Source organism: Apiospora kogelbergensis, assembly GCF_038363985.1.
Source record: "Apiospora kogelbergensis strain CBS 113332 chromosome Unknown utg000003l_segment0_segment0, whole genome shotgun sequence".
NCBI classification, from domain to species: Eukaryota; Fungi; Ascomycota; class Sordariomycetes; order Amphisphaeriales; family Apiosporaceae; genus Apiospora; species Apiospora kogelbergensis.
The window spans coordinates 4064238-4085105 of NW_027117420.1; the positions used below are offsets into that span (position 1 = coordinate 4064238).

At 54.8% G+C, this 20868-nt stretch overlaps 6 protein-coding genes across 6 annotated transcripts; 3 read left to right on the forward strand and 3 right to left on the reverse strand.

Moving 5' to 3' along the window:
• Positions 1–863: 863 nt before the first annotated feature.
• Positions 864–3260, forward strand: PG998_006064 (recombinational repair protein; the record flags this gene model as incomplete). The annotated part of the gene is made up of 1 exon (XM_066872882.1): positions 864–3260. One exon carries the CDS (start codon positions 864–866, stop codon positions 3258–3260), a length of 2397 nt encoding a protein of 798 aa, XP_066732979.1.
• Positions 3261–3566: 306 nt separating this feature from the next.
• PG998_006065 (fatty acid synthase beta subunit dehydratase protein) lies at positions 3567–9790 on the reverse strand (the record flags this gene model as incomplete). The annotated part of the gene is made up of 4 exons (XM_066872883.1): positions 3567–4138; positions 4200–6034; positions 6100–6633; positions 6717–9790. The coding sequence occupies 4 exons, from the start codon at positions 9788–9790 to the stop codon at positions 3567–3569; spliced, it is 6015 nt and encodes a 2004-aa protein (XP_066732980.1).
• A 1662-nt stretch (positions 9791–11452) lies between these two features.
• PG998_006066 (aminotransferase) lies at positions 11453–12668 on the forward strand (the record flags this gene model as incomplete). The annotated part of the gene is made up of 2 exons (XM_066872884.1): positions 11453–11483; positions 11623–12668. The coding sequence occupies 2 exons, from the start codon at positions 11453–11455 to the stop codon at positions 12666–12668; spliced, it is 1077 nt and encodes a 358-aa protein (XP_066732981.1).
• A 477-nt stretch (positions 12669–13145) lies between these two features.
• On the reverse strand, positions 13146–14377 carry PG998_006067 (uncharacterized protein; the record flags this gene model as incomplete). Its single annotated transcript, XM_066872885.1, has 4 exons — positions 13146–13397; positions 13483–13655; positions 13717–14051; positions 14142–14377. 4 exons carry the CDS (start codon positions 14375–14377, stop codon positions 13146–13148), a joined length of 996 nt encoding a protein of 331 aa, XP_066732982.1.
• A 2116-nt stretch (positions 14378–16493) lies between these two features.
• On the forward strand, positions 16494–18183 carry PG998_006068 (uncharacterized protein; the record flags this gene model as incomplete). The annotated part of the gene is made up of 2 exons (XM_066872886.1): positions 16494–17715; positions 17768–18183. 2 exons carry the CDS (start codon positions 16494–16496, stop codon positions 18181–18183), a joined length of 1638 nt encoding a protein of 545 aa, XP_066732983.1.
• Positions 18184–18752: 569 nt separating this feature from the next.
• Positions 18753–20475, reverse strand: PG998_006069 (cytochrome P450; the record flags this gene model as incomplete). The annotated part of the gene is made up of 3 exons (XM_066872887.1): positions 18753–19798; positions 19858–20323; positions 20383–20475. 3 exons carry the CDS (start codon positions 20473–20475, stop codon positions 18753–18755), a joined length of 1605 nt encoding a protein of 534 aa, XP_066732984.1.
• Positions 20476–20868: the final 393 nt, after the last annotated feature.

Sequence of the window (20868 nt, forward strand, 5' to 3'; positions counted from 1 at the left end):
ATCAGGGTTTTCAACTAATGGAGCGTGTTTTCATTTCGCTACGAAGCATGGGTATGAATTGAGTGTGTTCACCGAAAATGAGTACAAGAGGAAGCGTAGAAACCTGGCCCCGTAATCTTCACATGTTTTGCCCCGCGATCCGCTAGTGAGGGGCAGCGTGGGGTTCTGTTACTATTGCATCGATGTTCACGATTGGATATTGGAGACTGGCGATTACCTTGTGTGGCAGCTTGTTGGTTTGCATGCATTGTTGCCAACGTTTTTGACGACGACAAAAGGGTCAATCCCCATGTCCCACAGAAATGGCTTGCCTCGAGAGACTTCGTGGTTGTTGAAAGAGGAGGGGTGCAGTCTTCCGAGATTTCTAGGGTCAACTTGGTACCTGGCAGGCTGCCTGGAGGTAAATTGGTGGAAACAATTAATGGCTTCCGGCAGGCAGCAACATCGACTAAGTCACGTGAGCAGGCGCAATTCACCTGCGGGAGTCGCGGCGCGCCTGCCCAAGTCAACAAACCTGGTCAAATGTAAGCATCATACCTACCCGAACATTTGGGGTGATATTATAATCCAGGTTCAGAATTGGAAAAGAGAAACTCCCATATTTGTTTTGCATTCTTCACCTTTTTGTCAAACTACCCGTTGTTGGAATTGTATTCTGCACAATGTTGGGACTCTAGGAAAGAGGCCCGTCGTCCAATCTATTGCGCCGCGCTACGCTACCGCGTCTTGTCGCCACTTCCAAAGTTCCAGCTCCCACTCTTCCCAGTGGCAATACAAAGTGGTTCGCATTTTTGCAGGAAGACCGCTGTAATTGATCTTCTCCCAATACCGATCTGATCTGCCCCTCGAGAAGCTGTTTCAGAATGGAGACCCCCAAAGCTACGCCTGTGAAGTTACCACCAGGTCCGCGATACAAGTCGTCCGATTCCGTTGATCGATTGGCCAAGCCCTTCAAATGCCCCGGTTCAGCATCCCGCACTCCCACCGCCGACCGACCTGCGCGCAAGAAGAGAAGAGTTGATTACAAGGGCGCCGATGGAGATGCAGACTCGGCCGACAAGCCATACACCAATGCTGATCGCTTGGCTCTAGCCAATCGGGATGCTAACCGTTTTCCTGTCTTCCAGGCCAAGGACAAGGACAAAGTCTTTAGGAAAGCCTTCTCCGTGCCTTTCGTCAACAAAGACACTTCAGCCTACAATCCCAATCGTCCGCCCCCCACGTTGGGTCTCAGGCAGGGTGCTGTCTTCGTCGCCAAGCCACTGCACGATCCGAGTGGAGAGTTCGCCATTGTGCTCTACGATCCTACCATTGACGACAAACCGAAAGAGAAGCCCAAGATAGAAGAGAAGCCTTCAGAAGTCGAGGCGAAGATAGACGAACCCATCGTTCATAAGAGTCTGTCGGAGATTTTGGGAATCAAGAAGAAGGTCGAGGGCGAGCATCCCCGAGTGCCTGTCGTGATCGACCCGAGGGTGGCCAAGGTGCTGCGACCACATCAAATCGAAGGCGTTAAGTTTATGTATAGATGTGTTACCGGCATGATCGACGAGAAGGCCCACGGCTGCATCATGGCTGATGAAATGGGTCTGGGAAAGACACTGCAGTGCATCACGCTTCTGTGGACACTGCTGAAGCAGGCACCAGATGCTGGCAAGACTACTATCCAGAAGGCCATTGTTGCCTGCCCATCCAGTTTGGTCCGAAACTGGGCCAACGAGCTTGTTAAGTGGCTTGGTGCGGACGCCGTCACGCCATTTGCGATCGATGGCAAGGCTTCCAAAGAAGAACTTACGCGCCAGCTACGCCAGTGGGCAATTTCGTCCGGACGTGCTGTGACGCGACCGGTTATCATCGTCTCGTATGAGACCCTGCGCCTTTATTCCGAGGAGCTTAAGAACACTCAAATCGGTCTCATGCTATGCGACGAGGGTCATCGTCTGAAGAACGGTGACAGCCAAACCTTTACTGCTCTCAATGCTCTTAACGTTAAGCGACGAGTCATTCTCTCTGGAACCCCCATTCAGAATGATCTATCGGAGTATTTTGCCCTTATCAGTTTCGCCAATCCGGATCTGCTTGGCACGCGACTGGAGTTCCGCAAACGTTTCGAGCTTCCTATCTTGCGAGGTCGCGATGCCGATGCCTCTGAAGCCGACCGTCAGAAGGGCAATGTTTGTACTGCAGAGTTATTAAGCATTGTGAACAAATTCATCATTCGCCGCACTAACGACATCTTGTCCAAGTACTTACCAGTCAAGTACGAGCATGTTGTTTTCTGCAACCTTGCGCCCTTCCAACTCGACTTGTACAAGTACTTTATCACGAGCCCTGATATTCAAGCTCTCTTGCGTGGCAAAGGCAGTCAACCTCTCAAGGCTATCGGTATGCTCAAGAAGCTCTGCAATCACCCTGATCTGCTCAACCTTTCCGATGATCTACCAGGCTGCGAGAAGTACTGGCCGGATGATTATGTGCCAAAGGAAGGACGCGGACGAGACCGCGACGTTAAACCCTGGTACTCTGGGAAGATGCAAGTGCTTGACCGAATGCTTGCACGAATTCGACAAGACACCAACGACAAGATCGTGCTCATTAGCAACTACACCCAGACCTTGGACTTGTTCGAGCGTTTGTGTCGCAATCGTGCGTATGGCTGCCTTCGCCTTGACGGTACGATGAACGTCAACAAGCGTCAGAAGCTCGTTGACAAGTTCAATGATCCCGATGGCCCGGAGTTTGTCTTCTTGCTGTCTAGCAAGGCTGGTGGTTGTGGTCTCAATCTCATTGGGGCCAATCGTCTGGTCCTCTTCGACCCAGATTGGAATCCAGCTGCCGATCAGCAGGCACTCGCCCGTGTATGGCGTGATGGTCAGAAGAAGGACTGTTTTGTTTACCGTTTCATTGCGACGGGAACGATTGAGGAGAAGATCTTCCAGCGTCAAAGCCACAAGCAGGCTCTATCGTCTACCGTTGTGGACTCGGCGGATGATGTTGAGCGTCATTTCTCAGTGGACAGCCTACGAGAATTGTTCCAGTACCGCGGAGACACAAGAAGTGACACGCATGACACATTCAAGTGTAAGCGGTGCAAGCCTGATGGCAAACAATACATCAAAGCTCCTGCGTTGTTGTATGGTGACACCAGCACCTGGAATCACTTCATACCCTCGGCCATGAAGCAGATTCAGGACTTATTGCTGCGACAAGAAGCAGATGAGTCGGAGGTGTCGGCGGTGTTCCAGTACATCTCTCATTAATGATGGTTGATTGCATGATGCGGAGCTTCTGCTGTTTTTAGACATAAGCGTCGGCGTTGAAACCATTTGCTAGATTAGATATCATGAAGGAGTTGCTCTGCATTTGCGTGGCTTACGGCGTTAGGGAAGAAGATGGGAGACGGTACATGACGATATGGGCTTATAAATTCTACCTAGGTACGAGATACATGTCCGCTTTCCATGACGAATTGCAATTAATTGACTACCAAAATATATATTCCATACACTCCGACGCCAAGTAAGAAAATCAATATGCAAGGAAATGATCTCAAAACTTCGTAGCACTCAAACCATTACCTGCACCGATCCCGCCCTCCAGGCATCCCAATCCTCAAGTACCTTCTGGATTCTCTCCGAGCCTGTTATACGCAGCGATTCCTCAAAATACTCGCGGCTCAGCTCAAACGGCTTTCCCGTGACATTGGGCACATATCTGCCAACTAGCTTTTCCGGACTTAGACGCGACACGTCCAGGTTGTCCAACAGAACGCGTCGGAAAGCGTCCATACGCGGTCGCAGATACGAACTATGAAAGGGAACGTCGACCCCTGAGAGAGGCACGGTGGCCGCACCACGCTGGAGCTGGACTTCGGACGCGGATGCTATGGCGTCGTAAGTGGGTGCAAGCTTGACGATCAAGGCCTCGGCGAGTTCGGTTATAGCGTCCTGAGAGAGGTTGGACACAGAGGCCTGCCTTTTCAAAGAATCGCAAATGCGTTGCAGGAGGTCTAGGGCGCGGAGATCGCCGGCACATACGTATTGGCCGTTGCGGATGTTCAAATTAACGACTTCCACGAAGAAGCCGGCCTGATTGTGGATCTTGGCGACGAGATCGCAGAGTGTTGGCTCGGTAAAGCCTATTTGTCAACGCGATTAGCAAATACTATATTGTGAGGTAGAGATGAACCTCTTTCTTACCCTTGCAGACTCTCGACGGATCGACCGCCACCATGGCAAAGGCACTGCGCCCACGTACATCCCTCTCGACGGCGCTCTGCATCGTCATTCCGCGGCAGAAGACGAAGTATAGTAGGTTCTCAAAAGGCATGAAGTCGGTAAACGAGGCTAGCGCCGCGAACTCGCCGAGCGAGTGGCCCGCGAAATGACACTTTTCGATATCGACGACGCCGTGCGCCTGCATGTCACGGACCACGGCCATCTCCATGATGGTCAAGGCTGGCTGTGCGAATTGCGTCGCGAAGAGCAGACCCTTGGGCGACGAGTGTGTGTACGACGTCGAGCGCTCGTCGATCTCCGGGAACATCGGTCGACGCTCCGGCTTCGCACCTTCACCAGTCGCAGGGGTTTCGTAGTGCATGGACATGTAATTCTGCCGCAGCATCCGGCCGCGCACGCCACCGAAGCACACCTTGATCTCGGTCGGATTGCGCCGCACGATGTCCAGGATGCTCACGCCGAACTGCGCCAGGAAGTAGGCGTCGGCCTTGTCCCACAGAGCGCGCGCGACGGGCGACGTCGCGTACAGGTCCATGCCCATGCCCTTCTCCTGCGAGCCCTGGCCCGTGAAGACGACGGTCGTCGTGGGCTGGGCGATCACCGCGGAACCCACGAGCACCTTCTCTCCGCCGTCACCTTTAGTCACCTCGATCTCGATACATTTGAGCCCGGCTTGCATGGCCGTGTGGCGGAGGGAGACTGCTAGGGTGTCGCCAGGTAATACCATTCCCACGAAAGAGACATCGTATTTCCGGATGCGTTGGGGGTCCTGGTCGGCCATATGTTTTTCGACGACTTGGCGCACGGCAGCGGAGCAGTACATGCCATGTGTGATGGTGCCTGGCAAGTTTACGAGGTGCGCAAATAGGGGCGACGTGTGAATGGGATTGAAGTCACCTGAGGCTCTGGAGTACGGCTCGTTGCTCATGGGGATGGGCAACTGGGAGACGTGTGCTGATGCAGCAGCGGGAAGCATGTGTTGATGCTGGGATACCACAATGCGCCCATGGCGCTCTAGGTAGGACAGGACGACGTTGTTGTGCCGCGAGTCGCCTCCTCCCACAACCGCAGCACTGTGCTTGACAATTGCGATAGGTGTCAGATCACCGGCCTCGGACCGGACATAGGCCCTACCCGACGTGTCAACCCGACTGCTCGTCGCGCTCGACCACTTGGTGGAAGTCTGCAGATGGAACTCAAGCGTCAGGTCGGTCAGGTTAAGGTTGTTGAGCTTGTTCTTGTCCTCGAGGTGGAACCAGGGCTTTTCGGCGATGACGGCGATGTCCTGTTTCGATGACATCTTCACCTCGTAGAAGGGCTCCGTCTTGCGTGCGAAGGTCGAGGTATAGTCTGTGTAGGCACCGCGGAACAGGAAGCGGGAGCGGACGGTCATGAAGGCTGGGCTATTACAATGTCGACGTATATCGCAGACGACCTCGACCGTCTTGCCTGAGTCGCCGATGGTGATGGCGTTGACGTAGGCTTTGGTCCTCAGCTCCTCTCCGAGCTCCATCATCTTGGATTGCACGTTATGGCTACTGCTCATCTCGTATTCGTTGGAGAGATGCACCAAGTTCAGAACGTCACCTTGGACAGGGCTTTGGAGAAGTGCCTTGCAGATTGGGCTCCAGGAAGCGACTATAGCGAAGTCCATGGGGACCTGGCCTTCGTAGTGACCTCCGGTGTATCCGATACTACGACTGAAGGCACAGACTCGGGTTCCGTCCACGATAAAGGTGTCTTCGAAGCTGGCGAACTCGGGTGATACAGGTGTCTCTTGCTTCACGATGATACCACTAGGGGATGGCGATATCCAGAGCTCTCGGTACATGGTAGAGATGCGCTCGTTTCTGTCGTGAACAACTTCACTGATGGGGGCAAAGCTGCTGTGAGGCCGGTACTGAATTTGAGGAGCATCGAAACGGGCTGCTGCGTCTGGCCGGTCACGTAGGTGAAGGGCGTCAGGCAGATCTCGTTGTTGTCTGTTCGGCGTATTTCCACGTCCAATTGGTTTCCCACCGTGAAGAGACGTAGAGACTCGGGATTGAATTCGACATGGCTGACTTGAAGGCCCAGAATCAGTCTTCGGACGGGGTTCTCGACTAGGTCCTGACCGCGGATGATGAGGGGGCTTCCTAGCAACGCGTTGAGCCAGCTAGCTCGGGGGTCGCTAAGGAAAGCGAGGAGCTCGTCCTTGCGCCCAGGGTGGAGATTGACAGCGCCATTGGTGATAACCTCGTACGCTGGGTGCACAAGGCCGCTATGAAGAAACTCCTCCAGGGGTGGCTCGGCGACTATAGATCCTAACAAGTGCTGAATGACTCGATGGTTGACCCCATTTAGAACATCAGCGACAGGCTCGTCGATCTGACACGTCTGGCGTGCTGCGACGGGGCTATGGAGGATAAAGGTACGACCGGCATCTTGGTCGACAACGGCGTCGATGTTTTCCGACTGCCACAGAGAATCCTTTTGAACCAGGTCTCGAAGTTGTCGTCAAGGGCGGGTATGAACGGCACGGGCTTCTGCCCCGGGCGTCGGCAGAGCTGCATGAAGTAGTGGGCGTCCTCGGAGAACACCTGCGTGGCTGCTGCAGTTGCGAACGACTGTTTAACCGCCGCCACAGCCTTGATCGGGTCGTCACGGCAGAGTGCCTCCGAGATGACAGGCTCCATAGCTTGAGAGAATCGTTCTTCTATCCGCAGGATCCAATCGGCGAGAAAGCTGGCGTAGCTCCGATCAATCCAGCGGCAGCGGCCAACGAACATGAGGTCCACCGCCCGGTCGCAGACCTCCCCGTACGTCATCTCGGCAACGTCGCAGCTGCGACCATCGGCCTTTTTGCCAAACCAGGGGCGTTGGAAATCGGCGTTGAGTTTACCGATGATGTGTTCCTTCTTCGCATTGAGAATGGATCCCCGTTTCTTCTTTTCCACCGAGAAGACGGTCTTGTCCATCTCGGCCCAGAATTGCGCGCCCCTTGTCGCGACAACGTGAATCGGCTCGCCCATCTCGCTTACTACGGAGACGATGCCTCCAGTAGGTCCGCGATACGTGCCCTCCCAAGCCTGGTCCTCGACGCCGGCGGCTTTGGCGATGGCGGCTTTGGCGCCCGGGCTTGTCAGCGCCTCGGCGCAGGTCATAACTCTGCTTCCGAATAGCACTCCATCGAAGGGCATGCATACCCTCCGACCGCGGGCCAAGCTCCAATTGCCCGTCATGTAAGGAACAACATCATCGGCGCAGCCAAAGCCGGAGCCGGCCACCAGCGCGATGTTGCCGCAGGCGCGGATTTCCGCATACGTCTCTAGGATGGGTGCGTGAAAGTCCTCGGCGCTGTGGTGGCCGCCTCCGCGGCCGCCGGTCCACTGCAGAATGACGGGGAACTCCTGGTGACGCTTGGCAATCTCGACCACTTGACGTATTGACGCAACGGAGCCAGGCTTGAAAGATATGTGCCGCACGCCGAGCGTCGTGATGTACTCGCTCGCCACGTCGGGCGAGGGCACGCCGCCGCCGACCGTGAGGCCCGTGACGGGGAACCCTTCGGCGCGAAGTTGGCGGATCAGCGGGATCTGCCATGCGATGGCCTTGGGGCTCACGTAGATAACGTTGATGGTGATGCCACGCCCAGGCTCGATCAGGTCCCGCAGCTCGAACAGCGCCTTGCGGAGGCCGCCGGCGTTGTGGTAGCCACCCGCGGCGAACTCGACGTGATATCCCGCGTTCATGACCGCAGCTACAAACTTCGGGTGGGTGGTCGTAGGCGTCATGCCCGCGACGAAGAAAGGGGGGAGGCCCAGAACGCGGCTGAGCTTGGTGGCGATGATGGGCCCCGAAGCGGTCTGGACGATGGACCCAAGGTTTGCGGTGGCCCAGGTGGATGAGTGGTATAAGTCGTCTTCATCGTGTGAGAAGACCTCGTAGAGCGAGCCGAGATCCGAGTCGTTCGGGGTGCTCTTCTCTAGCTTGCTAGTGATCAGAACGCGTGCGCCCGTCCCAGCGACGTTGCGGTGCGTCAAGGCACCGATGCCGCTGGTACCACCGGGGCCAAAGTCCAGGATATGCGTAGCGTCTGCGAAGTCGGTCTCAGCCCAGAACACGGGCTCTGAGGTGATCATGCGGACGAGCAGGGGCACCAGATTGCCACCGCCGATCCTGGCATCGGATATCCGGCCCATAAGGGACAGCAGAGCAGAGCCCTTGTGACAGTTGTTCACGGGAACCCGGAGTTCGCTCGATCGGATTGAGAGACCCTGTAGGTCTTCGTCGATCAGAGGAACTGCCTCGTCGAGCAGACTGCAGTGGCACGGTATAGTGATAGGCAGGAACCGTATAGTCGGTGACGGCTTTCGTTGCGAGTAAGGCACGCGCGCTTGCGACTGGGCGTCCTTCGCCGAGTCAGCCTTCAACGAGGATATCAGAGCGGCAAGTGTCCGCTCGGGTCCGCTGACAACGAAGTTCGAGCTGGAATTCACGAGCGCGATGTGAGCGCGGTTTGCGGCCGGTAGCGCTTTGTTCAGCAGAGCGAGGTGGCTATCCAAGTGGCGCTGCTCGGTGTTGGACACAGAGACCATAGGCGACGCCTTGCCGTGCCCCTCATCTTCTAGCTGTGCAGCGATGTCCTCCGCGAGCCTATGCTGGCGCCATATCTGCTGGCTGCGGGCGCCGATCCAGAAGAGGATGGTGACCGCCTTCCGCGCGGCTGCAGCATAGTCCTCCCAGGTCGCGGCGGTGGCGACGGCAGCGGCGACGACGACACCCTGGGAGTGGCCAGCGAGCCCATGGAAGAACCCGGGGAAATCAGCGGGCGTGCCGTCCAGGCTCATGCAGATGGACTGCAGAGTTGCTAGCTGTAGGAGACCGATCAGGGGGAAACTGAGGGGGGCGGTGATAAGGTAGTCCGATGAGGGAGTTGCCTCGGGACCTTCCTCGAGCCATTTCCGAACGTGCAAGCCCTCCGGGTACAGATGCGATACCCTCGGATCCTGGGACAATGTTTGCAGTAAGTAATCTAGCTCCTCAAGGAGATCCGTCAAGAACGGCTTGTAAGTTTGGTATAGGTTCCGCAGCTCATTGAAATAGTGCTTATTGTTGCCCTGGCCACCGAAGATGGCGAAGATGCGCGAAATGCCTTGGGCCTGAGAGCGGATCAAAGCTGTCTTGCCTTCTGCTAGGCTTGGGAGGTTGGCACCTGTGCTGGCTTTGGCGGTGTAGTAGATGTTGATTAGGCGCCTCCTTGCCTCTGGCGATTGTAGTTCTGATTCGGATGCAGCGTAGATGTGGATGTTATGATGTGGCTGCTGGACTTGGGGCTGCACGATGTGATGCCATAGATGATTTGCTAGTTCTCGATGTGTTGGTTTGTCTAGCCGGCTGGATGTGTAGGTGATGAATAGACACAGCACCTCGAGTGATGATAAGGGGGTTGATGTCTCTTCACTGTACAGTTGGGTAATATGTGATAGAAACTCCTCCTTAATTGGGTTGGCTTGTTGTTGTATATGTCCCGGGACGGACGATAACGCCCTCGAGACTGGATCAACTATCATATTGGTGAATGTTGGTTCTCGAATATTACCCGGGTTGCAGTGGACGTGTTGATAATGTCGATTAGTAGGACATCTACAGTGATTATCTCGGTTGTCGAGTGGTGACAGTCATGGAACGCACAGTTATAGATAGACTATATTAAAGGACGAAACAAGCACTTGATCAGCAATGCCAAGTTCTAGTTAAGCATCAGTGAAAAAGGTTTCAAGAGGAGAGTCCCGGCTCATTCACCAAGTCCTAATGGATAAAGAGAATTCCCTCCGAGTAGATTGCTCCTGCAAAGCTATCGACCCGAGTGCTCCGATTCTATTGGATGTCGTCACTGTTTCATGGAATAGCTTACAGCGACAGTACCCGCAACATGAATCACTGGACTGGTTCTGCATGGATGGTTATCTCACTGCTATCAAGGGTTGGATTCTCTCCTGTTCCCCGTTCGCATTACTCGTTTCGCATCCAGCTTAGGGTTCCCCGCGGATACAGTATCGCAATAGTAATCGGTGGTATAGCAGAGAGTCCGGAGAGATATCTGACGGGTATTTCTGACGGGTCTTCCACTGTGACACTCTCATCACTCCCCTGTTCTACATACTAAGCTCAAACTTCTCATTATTCCAGCGCCCACTCCATAGCTAGTAGTACACACCGTTAAGGCTCGTTGTAGACATGTCAGCTGTGAAAGGGCCATCGAGATCCCGCTGCCTTCTCCCTACAGTAAGTATATGTGTAGCACAACATGTTGTGAGTAAGATCAGCTTTCTCGTCTTGCCTGTACACCTTTTTGAGACTCGCTTCAGGGGTTGAATGTGGTCTGGCCTGACTGACAAGGTCCAAACTCCCAAACGTTTCCAAGACCTCACACAGTAAGAAAGTACTATACGAGGCGTATTTTGGCTTGGGCAAGATCGCCGCCCTCGTATTGCGTCGAAGGGTCGTGGGAATTCCTCCAGGGGTTGGCCGAGGCGATGGAGTGAGCCTATGCTGACTTACTAGTGAGCACGGCAAAATTTCCAGGTTTTCCTTACTGAGTGAGTGGCTAGAACATGGCTCCATCTTGCCACCAACTAGAACACGGTTGACTCGGCCGGGTCTCGGATTACTCCATGCCAGAGAGATCGCCCACGTGGATAGTCAGTGAAGTATACTTTGTAGGAGATTCTGCTTACTGTACTGGCGTTGGACCCATAGACAGTGGAGATCCTGCCCATTGTGGGGCTATAACAAAATGTATACTCCTCTCGACAGGGTCCGGGATTGTGTGTGACCCTCAACGAGACGGTATCCCTGCTCATCATCAAACAGTACCAATTACTGGGGTTGATGGGGTGCATTACTCAGATCCAGTGACAAGAATAACCGGCTGTCGTTGTCAGACATGATTACAGTTTCATCCTCGTATGGTACAGTATACTATTTCTTTTTCTCACTAATAGGAAAGGATATATCCATTCAGGCCACTTATGCATATATTAGTCACAGTGTGTTAGAAATAGCATAGATCAACAGAACGGTTCATCTGATCCTTATTTTGGGTACTCTTGCGAATTTCCTGCAGGTGTACTTCATCTAAATCTTCGAATTAGCCTTCCCACCTAGGTCACACGACCATTTCACTTACCATAATCCATCTCAAGCAAGCAAAGCATAGCCAGCAGCAAAACATGACGGCACCAGCCCCCAATGCAAGCGTCGGTGAGCACAATCCCCTAGTCACCATGCATGAAAGCGTAGCTGTCAGCACACACCGCTCCGTGGTTGCTAACAGACACCGTCCCATGGTTGCCAGCATACGTCGTTCCATGGTTGCTAACATAATCTGTCCCATGGCTAGACTGGGCCAACCTTGGTTTGGCCCTGGACCTTAGCGTCAACGGCCATATCGAGACCAGGTACCACCTCTCCACCGGTCAGTGGACGACGCCAAGCTTTGTCGAGAGTCCCAACATCTCGGTCAACGGGCTCTGCCCCGGCCTCAATTACGGCCAGCAATGCTACGAGGGCATGAAGGCCTTCCGCGACAACGCCAACAGAATCACCGTCTTTCGGCCGCGCTTCCATGCCGCCCGTCTGGCACGCTCGGCGGCGTCGGTCTGTCTGCCGGAGCCGCCGGAGGAGCTGTTTTTGGAGTGCGTTCGCGCTGCCGTTGCTCGCAATGCTGAGTACGTCCCTCCCGCCGACACCGAGGCCTATCTCTATATCCGCCCCGTCATGTTCGGCGCCTCGGCCAAGCTGGCCCTGGCCCCACCCGAGGAGGTCATCTTGGCCGTCTACGTCCAGCCTACCCGCCCTTATCACGGGTCTGCAGCTATCGACGGCGTGGTTCTAGAGGATTTTGATCGCGCCGCCCCTCACGGGATGGGGGCCTACAAAGTCGGCGGCAACTATGCGCCCGTGTGGCGGCATGCCGCCAAGGCCCGCGAGATGGGTTACGGCATCACGCTACACCTGGACAGCGCCACTCGCACCTTGATTGAGGAGTTCTCGACGAGCGGCTTCCTGGGCCACAAGAAATACGCCACCTCACAAGAGAACGGGGTTGACACCCTGGTGGTACCACGGACGGACAACGCCATCGCCAGCGCGACCAGCGACACCATGGTGCGTGTGGCGAGGCAGCAGGGATGGGCTATCGAGCACCGTGACGTCGCCTTCTCTTCGATTGGCGAGCTCGACGAGGTTGTCGCCGTCGGGACGGCGGCGGCCGCGGTGCCCGTCAAGAGCCTGGTGCGCCTAAGCACGAACGAGAAGTTTAACTTCCTGGGCTCGGATAAGAAGGAGGCAAAACTGCTAGGGTTGTCGCGGCTGATGGCGGATATACAGCGTGGGCATGCAGAGGATGTGGAGGGTTGGAATTGGGAAGTTACAGGGTTCGTGTAGATAGATAGATGGGTTAATTGTGTACAGCTACGTTCTACCTAGATTCATATTGGTTGTTGTATTCCGAAACTATTTTCTGTCATGGCTGAAGGGCAATCTCGGCCTTTTCCTAGGCCAGCTATTTACAGTATTCAGGGGTAATTGTGGTTCTTCACTAGCTAAGTTGTAAACTCCCAACCGATTAAGCGGCGTCATACAGTAGATGAGAAATATCGGTGTACCAGTCGTTGATAATAAATATTAAAGATTTATTAAGCAATGAAAGATAAAGTACTTATAGTTTAAAGATATGAAACTTCTGAGTAGTCATATTATTGCATATCATGCATAAACTAAACAATTTTCCCCTCAAGTCTAGGTCCAGTCCGGCTGTCCTTCTCCATACTCGTATGTAAATCCCAAGGTTTAAGTAGCAACCACGCAGTCTCCTGCCGTAGCAACTCCAAGTGACAAGGGTTTTCGGGTCTTGTAACCTTTTTACACAAGATCCGCGGCCTTCCTCTCCGCCTTCCTCTGTCTGCGGTCCGCTTTCTTCTGTTTGCGTGAAACCTTGGGGATTTCGCTGTCACGGCCTGTCAAAAAGCGCCCGGGGTGCCAGATGGCAAGGATCAGAAGCGCGACCATCATAGGGAATACATCTAGCGCATAAGAGTACTCCTCATGGAAGGGGATGGGGTTCGAGGGTGTAATGCCGCCAGCAAACTCAGCAATGCGGTAAATGATACGAATCTGGCACAGTGAGGCTCAGGTTAGCAAAAGGTAGTCAAGGAGCCAGATATTGCAGTTCTCGGCGAAAGATGTGGATGGTACTTACGGTAATACAAACTAAGGTTGCATACAAGGCGTAGATAAGGGGCCTCCAGTCACCCTTTCCGGCGTAACCGTACCCTTGGCGCTGACGAATATTGAAACGGATCATGAATATACAGAATATGGCAATGAAGAACTGTTGGACACCCATGCCCACCAAATAAACCGTCAGACCCTCTGTAATGAACCAGTTAGCTTAGTGGTCTCGTGTGACATTAATCGCAACCAATGGACGTACTCTGAATAATATCGCCGCTTGCACCGGGCGATGCCATGGAACCACCAACAGCTTGGACGAGGAAAGCAAGAACATCGGCCCAGACGAAGATCTTGGTCATGGCGGTGATGGGGATGCCCAATAAGCGGCGCGGGGACTCGGGCGGGTAGTGGTAGTACCAGGCGGCGCGGGTAAAAGACATGTAGACAAAGGCGTTGATCCACAACGGTGCCAGGAGGAAGAGAATTTGTGCCACAGAGGCATAGGCCTGGTTCTGCTGGTCTCTAGAGCCGAGGGCATGGATGGCGAAGGAGACGGTCTCCCATACGCCGCCCATAATCAGAACCCATGAGAACCTCTGAGGAGATTGTCAGTATTCGGCAACGGTATGACTACTGAAGTTCGTGCGGGCTTGGACATACCTTGCGATAGACTATGGCAAGAACGAAATGGACCAGAGTAAAGATACCGAACAGTGCGCAAACAGCAACGGCCGGTTCGAATTTGGGATCGAAGTTGTAGTACGAGTTGCATGCCTCGGGGGCACATGGCCGTTCGGCCCCGGGACAGCCTTGACACAGTTCTTGTTCTCTCCCACATCATCACCATCCCAATCGTTGTCGCGGCGAAGAAGCATTCGGGTGGCAAGGCCAGCCAAACTGGCGACGCCGGGCATGGACATGTTCGGGCTCGGTATGTCGTCCACTTGAAGCACAGGCAGGTGGGGTTTGATCAATGAAGATTAGATCTGGAGGAGAAGGATATCACAGATAACACAAGTACATGGCAAGAGGGTCTGGCGGAGGTATGTCGAAAATGGGAAAGGGGGACGAGCAAGGTATAAGGAAAGGCCGGCACGGAGGAATATAGGGCAGGCTCAACGATTGATATCAGGCTACCCGCCTGGAATGTCGCCCGGGCCCTCGAGTGTTGGAGGAAACCCCTTGCGCTTCATCTGTTGGCGGCTTGACCCCGGACGCGTATGCCCGTTGCGACACCCTGACATAGCAGCAAGGCGGGCGGCAAGGGAATAGTGCCCAAGCAGGGGTGTTTCTGCGCAATCGGAGGAGCAGACATGCCTGGAGGCAGAGGTACGTACCGAAGTAAGCAGGGCGCGAAGGGCTTCAATTGCCGTTGCAGCATGACTACACGTAAGCATCAACCAGTCGTGTTGAAAGCTCGTTGACCCGGCCCATCCGGGCAATTCCTTTCCATTAATACATGGCATCAAGCCCGCCGATCACAAGAGATTGGACTTGAATTCTCCGTAGTTGGATGCGATACATACGATCTGGCGGCACACGGCCACGAACAGGCACGAAAACGTTGAGTGGTCGCCGCTAGGCCGGGAGATATTCGGCGAAGGCGTATTCCGTAGAGACTTTCGAGATCCCTGGTCGGCCGTCGCCAACTAAGGCCGCTGCAGGGAGACGTCATTGGACCTTTCGGGGCCCAGGTGGATGCTGGACGGGACTATCCGACTTGGCCGCCTTTTTCACCACCCCCTCACCCTTACCCTCACCCTCACTGCTCTGCCTTATAGCACAAGCACAGTAAGCATTCATTTGCCCTTCTAGAGCCGTTACGCTAGATGCGGATCTGCAGGGTCGTAGGGTATGCTCAAACCATCCTCATCCATTGGTCGCTGTTGGCTGCCGACCCCAGACAAAACCTGTGCCTGAGTCGGTATACTTTACGAATTGGCCAGGTCACGACACGCGCGATGGGGTCGGAGACCAGACAGCTAACAGGCACACGGGGCACGACCCAACCGGCCACTGTCTCTAATCCAATCCGGCTGCAACGTGAATCCCAGGAACCAGGCCATCGCATTGCTGTGGTGTCCATTTGACATAACCGAAGCCCGCGTGCCACACACGTGGCGTGGACGGAAACTGGGAACGAAACAAGCAAGCTGCCATCTCCGAACAACGTGCTATCGAGATGCCATCCCAACTATCCCAGCCGTTGGTTGGACTGGAGCCTCTGGCGCTCGCGCACGTCTCGAATTTCAGTTTGCGACCCAAATCACCAGCAGACTGGGCCGCTAGTCAGATTGAGACTCAGATAGAGACAGGGCTGATGAAACCTGGAAAACCTTGAGGCCATTGTTAAATGAGCTAGCTTAACGCCGATGTTGCATGCCCAGCACTTCCCGGGCATTTTCCCAGTCATTATCCCCAACCGTCCTTCAGATCACCAGACCAAGCTTCCGGCAACAAACAACTTAGCTTCTGCCCATCGCTTACCACGGCGGGGTTCCGAACACCCGGCTGGTCACAATGAGCCACCACATAGTTCTGGCCATTGCCCAGCTGAGGGCCAGATCCGTACAGCCCATAGTTCCCCGACCCCACACGTGTCAAGTTGATGGTCGGATGTGGATGCACTTCTGGAATTCCCAGCAACATCTACCATGTTAGGCAAGGCTGTCTCGTACGAGGGCCGACTGTCACCCATGTCGGCATGGTGCGCTTCATGGGGTGCTATCAAGGAACGGCCACAGCTGTAGCGCCATACAGCAAAGCAATGCATACACGACTCGCGCTAGCTCCTTCATTAGAAGGTATTCACGGTAGCACGGCAACATGGTGGTAAATAGCACCTTCAACATGGAAACCGTCGCATTGCACGTCAGAGGTACCCTGATCCCGGCACGTGGTGAACCCCGAATAACGTCGAACCGTCACATGAACTCAAATACAGGATCATGCCTCACCAAGACGCACTCGAGAGAGCCGCCGACTGCTGAAGAACATTGTACGATTTGAGTTCGTGCTACTGTGAATTATTCAGCCTTGGCGATCCATCCCAGGGGGTCTTCATATGTTCCTGAAATGAAAGGCGAAAACAAGATGTCGGCTCCGGCTCGGACCAGTCGAACTCAAACTATTTCTTACGTCGATCTCATGAAGCCCGATGAGGATTGGAGGAATTTGCCAGATGCTTCGGAGAGAAGGAAAATCCAGAACCGATTGGCCCAGAGAGCATACAGTATGTGTCCCTTCCCCCAAAAGACCCAATCATCCCAATTACTGACTGTGCTTCTGCGCGAAGGGCGGAATATGCGAGATAGGACAAGAGAGGTGGAAAGATTGAAGAGCCAGCTCAAAAAACTTAGAGAAGAAAAGGAAGAAGGAGAAGACGCCCCATCTCTCGCACAGGCACAGGAAGAGGAAGACGACTCTGGCTCAGATTCTGGCTCCAGCTCGACAAGCATGAAGGGAGACGCAGCCACTCAGATGGACGACTTGAGTCCCTCCACGATCGCCACCTCGGAATGGCTGGGACGATACTTCCAAGCCTGGCCGGACAGCACGGAACCCGAAAGAGCGGTATGCATGGACATGTCACCGGACGGAGACGGCCTGGCGCATCTGGACAATACAGCGTGCTACTCCGATTACCAGCTGAACCCCGATTACCCGCAACAAATAATTGCACCCAGGCCGATGCTATCCAAGGCCCAAGGTGTGTTACCGGGCCACTTTAACCTGGAGCACCACCAACATACAATGCAGAGCAGTAGGGCCATGAACGAGTCCATGTTCCACCCCAAAGGAGCTTATCAAATGCCCTCATGGCCGAGCCACAGCCAGCGCAATGTGGCGTTTGAACCAATGGGTGACCCAACGGCCTCCGAGCAGGCCAGACGCGTGGCGGGACCCTCGTCGCCAGCGGACCTTGGGCAGCTGGACTTGGCATCGGTCTCTCAGGCATCCCAACCTCAGCACAGCCCTAGCAAGCCCACCGTTGGGAGACTGCTTAATGCGGAACACAGCGTGAATAGGAACGGCGGGAAGGTCAATGAGACGGTACCGGGAGGCTTCCCGTCGCCAATTTCGGAACTGAGCGAACAGGTTTGGCAGCGAGCCAAGCTCTCGTCACCATCTCCGTCATTAATACCTCCGCGGCCTTCGTCACAATCAAAGCATCGCCAACAGAATCACCATCAACAGCAACAACAACAGCAGCAGCAGACACAGCAGCAACAACAACACGATGTCCCGACATCGGCTTGTACACAGCAGACGACATCATCCACGATGACAAGCATTGCGGAAACCACAAGATCGCAGGCCTGCAGACGCGCCTCCTTATCAACGACGAGAAGGAGACCCCCCATCTCCCGAGAAATCGCCAGTCTTGGAGAAGAAACAGAAGCAGAAGAAAAACGAAGCCGGACATCGCAAGAGCCGTAGCGCCACTCCAAATAGCACCAATAAGACGAATGCGGCAGACCAGCAGATGGCGACAGCCGCCATGGTAAACACAACCGCAGCGTCACCGCCGCCTCCCAGCCTGCTGCACCTCGCCGTCGGCGGCGGGCACATTGACACGCTGAGGTTATTGCTTCAAAGGTTAGACGCGGCGGCCCTCAACGCCCGGGACGAGAGAGGGTACACCGCCCTGGAATGTGCCGTCATGGAGGGGCGGACGGACTTGGTCGCGCTCTTGCTTGAGCATGGTGCTGGCCTGTCGCGATAAGCCATTCTGGACGTTGCGATAACGATGACTCGCTAGCTTGGTGCACCTGGGCACGCCTTGATTGCATCGTGCGGCTGGGGCGCCGGGGCTGACCGATGAAGGCGCCTAGGACGGACCACTTTAGCTGTCTGGGGTGCCCCAGACACACAACGCGGGCTATTCCACAAGCCCGACCTTACCCTTTCATTTCTTCCATCTTCCAAATAATCAGCGGCGGTGTTGGGGCGTTGACATGTAAATGATACCTTGTGTAGTAAAATGTAACATATTCTATCCAATCCTACGTGGAATTATGCTATATTGTTCTTCTCGACCAGTCTCGATTGCAATTACATCCCATGAACACGGCCTTCCCAGGTTGTTAGGCTGCACCTCCCCTAAAGCTCCACTGGCAGCCCAGTTCGTTCTAGATTAAAAGGCTTAATTCACCGCGACTCATAGCGTAACATCGGCCTGCGGGCGCTTGACGCGTGCGTACTTTGCAGAAAAATGTCGGTTAGAATATGCAGTGCTTTTGCTGCCTCCTACGCGATACGTGGCTCAATATACACCCTGGAAATCTTCCATCTTCAGGATGCACCTCGCGGCAAAAACTGCAAGAATGGCCCATGTTTCTGGCAGGTGACGTGATCGTACAGCTGATACTCGTGGGTTCGGTGTCGTCCGAACACCCTCCCCTTGCTACCGCGGCCAACATGACCAAGCTTGCCGGATGCCAACTTGAAGTCTCCTCGGTATAGAAGCGTGGCCGTTGCCAGCATCAGCTCGGTATTCGCCAGACCTTTGCCGAGACAACCACGCATACCCACCGAAAACGGATTGAAGACCGACCTGCCGCGCTCGATGCTACCTGTGCCATCGTCCACCAGCCAGCGCTCGGGCCGGTACTCGAAGGGTTCCTTGAAGTACTTGGGGTCGTGATGAATCGAGTAGATGGGCACACCGACGTCGCAGCCCTTGGGTACGTGCAGAGAGTCAATGCTCACGCCGTCCGCTGTAACCTCGCGCCACAGCGACGAGCCGACCGGGGGCGAGATGCGCAGGGATTCGTCGATGCACGCGCGCAGGTAGGTGCAGGATGCCAATTGGCCTCCGATGGAGATATCGTGGTGGCTGGAGAACTTGCTTCGTACTTCGTGGGCGGCCCGGCTGAAGGCGTCCTGGTTGTCGGCGAGGTAGAAAAGCACCGAGCACATGGCCGTCGACGACGTGTCAGAGCCCGCCACGATCAGGGTCGCACTCTCGGCGGCGATCTCGTCGGGGCGGAAGCTGTCGCCCGTCTCAGGGTCCTTAGCGGCGGCCAGGTTGGCGAAGACGTCGGCGTCCTCGCTCGTGGGCGAGTTGATGTCGATGGAAACCGTCTTGCCTTTCTCGACACGGTCCTTGACGACCCGCATGATGAACTTGACGAACCGGTTTCGCGCAACGATGGCCTCCCGGAAGATGTACTTGTCGACCTTGAGCGCGGCGAAATCCGGGAACTGGATCAGGGCCGACATGCGGACGTTGGACTTGTCAATGACTTCCGTGACGTAGCGGAACCGTTCGTTTTCCAGCAGGTTGTACTTTGCACCAAAAATGACGTCGGCCATGATGTCGAAGGACAAGTAGTTGCCTAGCGATCACTTATTAGGGGTTCACTCTCCTTCGCTTCGGGAACCGGGAACTACATACACCACTTGGACATGTCCATGGGCTCGGACCAGGTGTCGCCTGAGTACGCAACTTTGCAGAGCTTGTCGATATGTGACATGATGCGGTGCTCGTAACCCCTTTGAGCCTTTTCGGACACGCCTTGGGCCATGATTCTCCGGCGGCGAGCGTGGTCCTTTCCTCCGCGGATCGTGAGCGTGTTCGGCGCCCGGTGCACCATAGGAGCATAGGCCGAGGCCTTCATGAACTTGGATCCAGCACCGACGTTGTAGATGTCGCGAAGCCCTTCAACCGTGTTGATCATGAGCTTGTTGGGGCCGTAGCGGACATAGTCGCCGTATTTCTGGTGGGACCGCCACATGTCGAGATGGATGTCGCCTTTCCAGCCATGGTAAAAACCGTAAGCGTCTGTGAATTTGGCGAGAAAGGGGCCGGGGTACTTGGCGAGAGGGTGGAAAAAGGCCAAGTAGGTGAGCTTGAAGATCACCTTGAGCGTCATTCACCAGTCAGTACACTTCTTATACCGGACGGTCTTCACACACTCACTATTAAGCTGAGAGCGCCAGCAAAGGCCAGCAAAACCAGCTGGACCTGGCTCTGTTGGGTCGAGGCTATGTTGAGTCTATTGAGATAGTCCATCATCGCCGGTAATGTGTTGTCGATCAAAAGCATAAGCGACCAAGACTCAGCCCTTCCTCCCACGCCTTAAGACTACAGATCTCGAGTGGGAACCCGTCCTGCAGACCCAACGAGACGGTTCGTCAACTTACGGCAATTGCACGATCATCTGAACACCTAACGAACATCATCCATTCTATCCTTCTGTATAGCTCTATTGGTGTCATGTCAACCTCCTGCTACTGATGACTTACTGGGGTCAGAAAGCCCCGGAAGATTGTGACAGAACAGTAAGCAGCCGATTCGGGTTTGCAAGACAACCCCAGCCCCACTGAGTGAGCGCACTAAGCATGCCCCAAGCCCGCCTCGACAACAGAAACCATGGCCAGGTGCTGGGCACCACGTGCGAGTCAG